Genomic DNA, 9,110 nt, shown 5'->3' with positions numbered 1-9,110 from the left:
AATCACTGTGGTTTAATCAGTCTGTGGTGGTTAATTACACAATGTTCTGGTCCAGTCGAGAAATCCAGCTGCTCAATGCTATATAAGAGACAAAAGTGCAGCAGAAAGGAACGTTCAACAAGTTTGACCAAATCACCTGCAGGTAAGACATAAGCTACACACTAAATATACTGTACCGGTTAAAAATGTTTGTAGATCTGATTTTGTATTAAATGTTAAATTGATTTTCACATAGAGTTGTTGCCTGTACATACATTTATTTCTGTAATAAATAAAGTAAATGAAATATGTACAAAATTACAATTACAAAAAAAGATAACAAATAGTTCATTTGGAAGGTAACTATTTTAGACAATAAAGGAATTGTTTATGTTACACATTTTTGTCAGGATTAAATGGGAGATTTATTTATTTATTTAGTTATCTATTTAATTATTTATTTATGTTCTCATATTCTTAATTGATATTGTTGATATTGTACCTTTTTTATTCCTTTAATAACTATTGTTCAATTATTTAAAAATATTTATAAGCAGTTATTATCTTTAGTAAAAATTAACAAAATTAAAGACTAATCATGATCTTAATTTACTCTCAGCACAAGAGTTATACAGATTTAACACCTTATTATTGTCAGGTTTTTTTTAAGTGTTGTTTTTTTTCTGTACTGACTAAATGTAATACCTACTTTTAACTTCAAAATTAATTTTAAAATCAACCACAGAATTATGCAGTTTATAGTTTGTACACAGGTTATTTAAATTTAGAGTTCATTTAATATGAGTTTTTCTCAAGTAATTAACAATATTGTTAACACATTAGTTACAAAGCATTACATTACAGTGCGGATATTAAAGAACAGAGAAAGCTGACAATGTACAAATATTAAAACCATAAATGATTGTTAAAATGAGCTGTTAATGTTAAATTATCTGCACAATTGAATAAATTTTTTATGTTAAATTTATATAAAATCTAACAATTTATTGCAAAGTTTTAAAATCAGAAATGACTTTTAAAGCTGTGAAATGTAACATTTAAGAGGTATTTTTGAGGTATTTAACTCTAAAATGTGGAATGTGGTTAAAATAAAGAAACCACTTCAATGAGTAGTTCTGTCTAAACATTTCCAGTTATGGTCTATGTCTTATGAAAGATGCTTACAGAGAAACATAATTTTCAGCTGTACATGCAGATTAATTATTTTAAAGCTAGACACTGTTTTTTCATTATTATATATAACTTCTATGTTTAATTGTGCACAATGTTTGTGATTTATACACGTTTACTTCCTTTGATAGATTTTGCTGTTTGGATCATTCAGTGTGGAAAGTGAACAGGTTGAAACCGAGTATTTGGAGAGTTACGATGGCTGAATGGACTCTGATTTGCTCTGTGCTGCTAACAGCCTGCGTCCTGCTGCAGCTTTGTGCCGCTCAAAGTCAGTCACATTCTTCACATAGTAGTACAATTTCTCACTATATTTTCCTTTTCAACCTTTTTTGACCTGACAACGTTCCAACTTTCTTTATTCAGCATTAATCATGGAGGGTAAATGCCAATAATACTGTATATAGTACTTGCCTTTACATGGAGTACAGTGTTTTTTTTTGTTTTTTTTTTTATCAATTGAACTGTTTTTCTCATTATTCTTTATTTATTTATTCCTTTATTAAGCTGATGTCATTTTTAGATTTAAATACACATATCAAATTATAATTTGATAGTTATTTGAATTGTTTGATGCCATATAATGTATAATACTGCACACAAATGTCAGGGGGGGTATGTTTTGGTTTTTTTCTTGGGTAGAGGTTTTGTGTGAAAATCAAACATTTCTGTATGCTCATGTAGAACTTATATAGATATTTTATATTATACATTAGATATTTGATCTGTTTGAGAAATTGTCTTCTTCTATATACAGATATTAGTATAAGTATATCTGTTTTTGAGAAATATCATTTTGATAAAAGCTGAAACAAAAGCATTCTTGATGACCTTTTGGACTACACAGTGAGAGCTGGGTGTTTGATTCAGGGTGTGGTTTATGTTTTATGTAGCGAGCTGCTGGGGCCGATGTGGAGAGCCATTCTCACGTGGGCAGATCTGTACCTGTGATAATGAATGTCTCACTCACAACGAATGCTGCAAGGACTATGAGAAAGTCTGTACCTCCAGTAAGACAGATTTAGTCTTATCCTATCTTTAAACACACACCACCTTCCATTATGACTCTCTACATGAATCTTTTCACTCTTGTCACATTTTTATTGGATGTCTAATGGAACTATGTGAGCTAGGATCTAATCCATGGTACAGCACAGAGCCTCTGACCTCCTGATGGTTGATGAGAGGTTCTGAGAGTTGTGATGAAGATGAAGGTCAACTGAACTTGTATGCTGTCATTTCCCAGGTGACTCATGCAAGGGTCGATGCCAGGAAGCTTTCAGGAGAGGGAGGGAGTGTGAGTGTGACCCTGACTGCACCCTTTACAACTCCTGCTGTCCTGACTACAACACACACTGCGGTGCGGCATGTTACTCTCCACAGAGCATTTATTTAGATTTTATAGCAAACAACTATTTTGAACTATTTCATCCTTATATAAGTGATCCCTGGTATAATAAAGGTCAAAAAGCTACCCAAAAACCTTTCTATATTCTTGAGGTTCCTCCTGATGGCACAGTAGATATGTTAGTTGTTGTTGTTGTTGTTGTTTTTTTTTTTTTAACCTTTTGTAAACTATTCATTATTTTTTGGTCAATATAATAATAATAATAATAATAATAATAATAATAATAATAATAATAATAATAAATATAAATAAGATTTTTTATACAAATGTAGAAAATTAAAGTTTGCTTTACTTTGCTTTATTTCAGATATGAATTATACTGCACCAGAAGTTAAGAACGGCAAAAAGTCCGGAGGTACAATAATATTCTAATATTGTATTGTTAATCGGTCCATTCCACCTGGCAACAGATATGTATACAAAATTAAAGATTTTTTTGTCTCACTTGTATTTAGCTTGTGTTAACGGTGAGTTCAGGTCAGCGCTCCCTCCCGGTAAGTGCACTACAGATGCCAGTGTAGATACAATATGGAGCCCCCGGTTGATTCGTGATTTTTTTCCATAGGAGGCATTGTTGTGAAGCCAGTGCCACTCACTGAAGATCTAGCTGCATCTTCTGCTGCTCTTTACCTCCCTCTTCCTCCTGAAAATCCTATAGAAAATACAGCAGGTAAGAGAACATTCTTATGGGCTTGTTTTGAACACCTCTTAATGAGATGAATTGTAAATTAGCACAGCAGAAAATATAGATGGAGAGACTTTATTGAGTGCATTTGTAAAGCTCTTCTCATGGCCTTTAAATACCACATTTTTCACGTTTTTTTATAAGCTTTTTCTGAAGTCTACTACATTAAAATGACAGCATTATAGATTCAGACTTCTAATCATAGCTGACATGTGAGGTGTGAGGCTGAACAAGACAATAGTCTCTGACAAAATGATCTGAAATCGACTGTAGCTGTTGTTCTTTGTATTAATCTCAGCCCCTCTTTATGCTGGGACTTCATCTCCTGGAGAATCTCTTACCGATGGAAATGGACAAGTCCAGATTTCTATTTCTATGCTTGACCAAAGTGGAGGCCCTAATCAACCCTCTGGTGTCTTGGAGCCTTCTGCAGGAAGACCGAGCACACTGACAGACATAGCTCAGGCTCTGGAGGCCGCTAACACAGCAGGACAGCCAAGTAAGTAATGCATATCTCTCTGATCTATGACGTGTTGTAGCACAGTGCTGTTTTTTAGAAACGTGGTCATCATTCTTCAACTGTACATAAAAGCAAATAAAGCAAAAAGACAGCTTGAGTATAATGGACAATAGATTTGTGTCTCCAGGTATCATATGTCCAAGTATACAACCAGAAGCTAGATCATTTGTCAAAAGCTATAATTATACTTTAAATTTCTCCAGTTAAAGATCAGAGCTCAAGCCCTAGCCTCTGCAATGGTCCCCCTATCAACGGTGTTGCTTCACCATTCAACAGCTCCATCATTGTTTTCAAAGGTAATTCATCCTCAATTCAACAGTCTGATCTCTACTTGGTGCTTTCCCATTGACAAAACCTCCACATTTAATAGCAACACAGATATAACATTTAGCCCTGCACATATTTAACTAACATTTCGCTTAAACAGAATAGGTCAATTCTGTTAATAAAGAATAATGCTGTTTTTATTCCTCTCCTTCACTCTCAGGTCATTTCTTCTGGCTCCTGGACCCCAAGACCAGATCAGCCGGTCCTGCACACAGTATTACAGCAGACCTAGGCATTCCCTCACCTATTGACACTGCCTTCACTCGCTGCAATTGCGAGGGCAAGACCTACATTATCAAGGTCTTTATTTTATTTCTGAGATTTCTAGTTTAAATAAAAGGCCAACCTTTGCTTCTGGAGGTTCAGAGTCAAACACAGTTCAGTAATTCCCCTAAATAAAAACACTTAACTCAGCTCAACTGGTAGGTTAATGTATGTTGAGTTGGATAATCACTTAACTGTGTTAGACTGCATCTTTCCATGATCAAAGCTTCTGAATTATTAGCTCAAAGGGCAATACTCTTCTGTCTGGTGTAATGTCGATTTTAATAATAAATAAATTCCTAAACTGTGCTGTAAGATTAGGCAGTTAAAATTATATGGAAATGTTCTTTTGTAATATGTTCAAACTTCTTTCACCATACCTTTAGCATTTATACGGCTACATGGACTCAACAACTAAACAGTTTTTTTTTTCCTCTGACAGGGTGATAATTACTGGAGCTTTCAAAATGGTGTGAAAGAGCCAGGTTACCCCAGATCTGTGTCTAGGGACTTTGGGGGGCTTTCTGGAAAAGTTGTTGCTGCTCTCTCTGCCCCTGCCACCAGGAACAAGCCAGAGACTATTTACTTCTTCAGGAAAGGTGATGTGACAGATCAGGATTCAGAATATGATATATTCATACCTGCACTTTGTTTGTATATTCATACCTGCACCAATCTAGATCTGGCTAACGGTTTAACTCCCCTATAACATACTTCATTTAATGAACACTTGGTCAATAATTCTGCCCTTTCTCTAGGAGGTACGGTGCAGAAACTCACCTACCCTGTTGGAAGTGGGCAAACCTGCACAGGGAAAAAAGGAAAGAACCCCATGTCTGCTAAGAATCAGCAACCAGGTGAATCATTTCTTTTCTTTCTTTTTTTAAAGACAAAAACTAAGATTTAATTATGTATTTACATTGTTAAATAACATTTAAAAAAATATTAGCTTTAAATTATGTTCAGAAGGTGTGTCAGACTCGAGACATGGAGGGCTAATAAAATAGAGTTGTTTTACCTCATTTAATATACCTAATTCGATCAGCTGATTGTCATGGCCATCATGGGCTGAAGTTAAAATAAAATCTTTGTGAATGTGGCTAGACCACACGACATGCAAGCACGTGTGGTCTGTGTAGAAATAATGTACAAACATGATTTGAGTTACTGCCAGCATAATCGTCTGAGCTACTGATGTTCGACCAATCAGTATAGAGAATATGAGAGCTAAAAAAATACATACAAAAATGTCCTCCTTAACATCAACATTTCTGACAAAAGCCAAACTATCCGGAGAGATCAACATTAGCCTGAAGTGGAAGGGGTTCCCCACCCCGGTGACCTCTGCTCTCTCCATGGCCAACTCAAAGAAACCTGATGGGTTTGACCACTACGTCTTCTCCTGGCGTAAGTTTACTTTTACACACAGCTTGCAAAAGCTAGCTAGCTATATTCTATATACTGTAGAATTTAGTTTTGTTTCCCTTTATTCCCCTTTAATCCCTAACCCCCTTCATTTACCCCTAACATGCTGTCTTGCAAATTCAGCCAATTGATGTTTTGCACAAATTACAATAACTTATATAACTGCTGTTAAGTGTTCATTCCTATATTATTACACATGTACTGTAGAATATACGGTAGGTACACTGGTTAGTGCTGCTTTTGTGTATTGTTTTGTAATCGTCTGTTTGCACTGTCTTTTTTGCACATATGCACTATATGTGGATAGAACTTAGCTCTGTGTTGTTCTATGTGCCTCTCTTTTTGTTTTATGTAGCACCCTGGTCCTGAAGAAACATTGTCTCACTGTGCTTCTTGACTTTACTTCATTTAAAGAAGAAAGATTTCTGTAGCTAAATTCAGTTTTTTTTTTTATTTGTCTTTCTTTACAGCTAAAGTCTTCAGCATTAAGATCAGCGGTGATAATCCTGTTTTGGCATCTACTGCTAAGCCGTCTGCTGAAAATGATGTCAAAACCTGGCTCAACTGTCCTTAATAAATAAACCAAAAGCAAATACAAGCCTGAGCTCGTCGTTCAGCAGCAAGCCACCTTATATCAGCAAAAACACTGAACAGCTTTATTCATTATTAGCAAAACACTGAACATCATTCATACAGTACAAAATTGCAATTCGGAATCATAATTAAGCAGAACTACAGCTGAGACAACTACAAGAACTTAAAAATGTAATATGTACAAAAGAAAAACTGGTGCACTGAATTAGAAGCTTTACTTCTTTAAACACCTTTGGGCAACAAGTAGAAGATTTCACAACTAGCACTGAGATGTGATCAGAACGGCGTGCCTCTGCTGAAGCCTCGGCCACGACCACCACGAGGAAAACCTACACCTGAAAGTAAACGACAGGAAAAAGACATTTAGTTTCCCTACGTAATAACCGGCAATGAATGATGTCATGCTACAATGCTGCATTTTTCTGCATTTATACTTTGCTTCAATAAATATTAAAATGGCTATTTTGCATTTGTGTGTTTTGTTCATTAGTGTACGTTATGCTACTCTCCCAATACTGACAATTCAATCTACATAAAACATATCCTATAAAATTCATCCACGCAGCATCGGATGGAAAAAAGATCTGAGTGCATGAAAATATAAGCTTAATGCGTCAACCATTTTTGAGTCTTATGAGGTGCGTGATATATATGATGAGATGTGAGCTCTTGCATTACAATATGAAGATGCAGTAGTCTAGCTGAGACTACTGGAGCGTGAATGAGAGACTTTAAGTACCTCTCCTGATAAGCTGGGCTCTGCGTGGGGGCTGAGCACTTTCTCTACGAGCTCTCTCTGCAGACCTGGGCTGCTGACTGCTGCTGATATCTGCAGAAACATGGATGTGAACATAAGCAACAAAACAAAGGGTTGTCTGCAGGTACCCTCAAATTCAGCGAGACGTAAACTATGAAACCCGCTTTTCAATGTTTAAGACCTAATTTTCATTAATGACTAATTCACAATAATAAAAAAACGCCATTTAAGTCTGCCATTCACTTCAGTCATCTTTAAAATCTTAGGTGTAAATGTGTGCACCTGGAGCAGAGCTGGAGGTTGGCTCTTGGCTGGTAGAGGGCAGACTTGCGTCATCAGAGGGCTGAGCAGGTTCCAGTTCAGATTGGCTCTCCAAAGACGCCTCACCGCTCGTTCTGCTCACAGACATGTTTTTTAAAAATTAAAAAAAAAAGTGATTACGTGTATGATTTATTAAAATAAAGCATTGCCTTTAAAATAAGCAAATAATTCAAATAAGTCATAGCCTTTAACAAAAATGTAGGAATACATAACATCCACTAATGTAACACTTGAGAGAAAAAAAAAGATCCTCTCACCCTTCACTTTCTGCTTCTGCCATAAAGACATCATCAGCGTCATCCCCAGGAACAGCTTCTCCGGGTCCACTCATGGCTGCTGTGGATGTACTGACCATTGGGACGGACTGTGAGGCTGGCTCGGCCATGTCTGATGGCTGACTCTCTGCAAAAACGCTCACTTTACAAACAAAAACAGGTTTCAGTAAAAAGGAATATAAGACAACTCAAAGCAATATTTAGTTGATAAATGACCTGACTGGCTACCTGGAGCTGCAACCTGCAAAGGTGTGGTGGGAACACTCCTTCCTCCAGACTCTTCATCATGAGCAGCCAGAAAGAGAGGACTCTCATACATGCCCAAACCTGATAATATTTAGGTTAAATTCAATGTTTTATAGCATATAACCACTATACATAAGTCACAGAAACCTTTAAAGATGTGGTGGTAACAGATTAAATTAAGAATGACAGAAACCATGTGAGGCTTTATGAAACTCACCACCCTGAGATGCCAGCTGTCCCAAGTCAGAATGAGATGAGCTTGTCTGAGGAATCATGTCCTCTGGAGGACCGAAACGGAAACGAGGGACACCAGCAACCTGAGGGGAACTGAGAGACACAGCCAGAGTATAAGATCAAGTAACACACATTTAATAGGTAACAAAACCAATTTAGGTAATAGGTAAAAAAAAAAACCCCACAAAATTAAAGACTATAAATAAAATAATTACATTTAAAACCATAGCACTTAACCATAGATGTAGCTCTGCAACAAATAGAGACAAAATCATCTAGAATCAAAGTAAGAAAGACTCGTCTGCTCTTCAGTCAGGGCTTCTATAATATTACACTTATACAAAAAGTGTACAGAGCTCCAAGCATCCACTATATTTGTTGTCCAAAACAAAACAAATTAATACATAAAGTTTTTACTTACTGAATTGCCTCAGCAAAGCCATCATTACGGTGAGGAACCACTAGAGTTGGAGTGCTGGGAACCATACGGTCATCCTCATCGAAGAAGTGTTGCTGCTGGAGAAATAATAGGGCAAATACAGAAGAGGGAATTCAGCAAACATAAAACACAAACAGTAGGAGAGAATGAGAGAGCGAGCGGAAGAGAGAGAGAGACAGAGAGAAAGAGTGTGAGTGAGAGAGAGAGTGAGTGAGTGAGACTAACCATGCTTCCTATACCAGGCGTGAGTTGGGGTACACGGCTCGTTGATGGGCGTCTAGACTGGCCCGACTGCCTCTGTTTAAAAAATAAAATCAAATTAAATTAAAAAAAAATAAAATGAAACACACTGTGCGTGTTTTTTACGTCACTCCAGAGATTCATCTCATCACCAGTTATATTAGTATCAGTTTTTACAAGCCAGGACGATCCATAAGCATGGGAT

General features: G+C 36.5%; 2 protein-coding genes across 5 annotated transcripts in view; one reads left to right on the top strand and one right to left on the bottom strand.

The window, feature by feature from the left end:
* On the top strand, positions 1–6,721 carry prg4a (proteoglycan 4a). The gene is made up of 14 exons (XM_027145560.2): positions 1–142; positions 1,302–1,441; positions 2,064–2,180; positions 2,417–2,530; positions 2,886–2,933; positions 3,034–3,072; positions 3,144–3,248; positions 3,562–3,762; positions 3,987–4,079; positions 4,271–4,410; positions 4,817–4,973; positions 5,133–5,231; positions 5,656–5,781; positions 6,270–6,721. Exons 2-14 carry the CDS (start codon positions 1,369–1,371, stop codon positions 6,371–6,373), a joined length of 1,416 nt encoding a protein of 471 aa, XP_027001361.2. The 5' UTR covers positions 1–142; positions 1,302–1,368; the 3' UTR covers positions 6,374–6,721.
* tpra (translocated promoter region a, nuclear basket protein) overlaps positions 6,442–9,110 on the bottom strand; it is a 21,545-nt gene continuing 18,876 nt past the window's right edge. For 2 of the 4 annotated variants that reach the window (XM_027145543.2, XM_027145548.2), the window contains exons 44-51: positions 8,891–8,962; positions 8,648–8,742; positions 8,210–8,319; positions 7,975–8,073; positions 7,729–7,888; positions 7,433–7,545; positions 7,133–7,222; positions 6,442–6,728 (exon numbers count right to left, since the gene is read on the bottom strand). In XM_027145543.2, coding sequence (XP_027001344.2) covers positions 6,670–6,728; positions 7,133–7,222; positions 7,433–7,545; positions 7,729–7,888; positions 7,975–8,073; positions 8,210–8,319; positions 8,648–8,742; positions 8,891–8,962 — 798 coding nt within the window. In that variant the 3' untranslated portion in view covers positions 6,442–6,669. The remainder of the gene's footprint in view (positions 6,729–7,132; positions 7,223–7,432; positions 7,546–7,728; positions 7,889–7,974; positions 8,074–8,209; positions 8,320–8,647; positions 8,743–8,890; positions 8,963–9,110) is intronic. The other 2 variants (XM_027145553.2, XM_027145557.2) reach the window with 1 other exon arrangement.

Source organism: Tachysurus fulvidraco, chromosome 11 (genome assembly GCF_022655615.1).
Source record: "Tachysurus fulvidraco isolate hzauxx_2018 chromosome 11, HZAU_PFXX_2.0, whole genome shotgun sequence".
Lineage (NCBI taxonomy): Eukaryota > Metazoa > Chordata > Actinopteri > Siluriformes > Bagridae > Tachysurus > Tachysurus fulvidraco.
The sequence above is the reverse complement of the archived record's forward strand: the minus strand, read 5'-3'. Positions and strand labels throughout refer to the sequence as shown.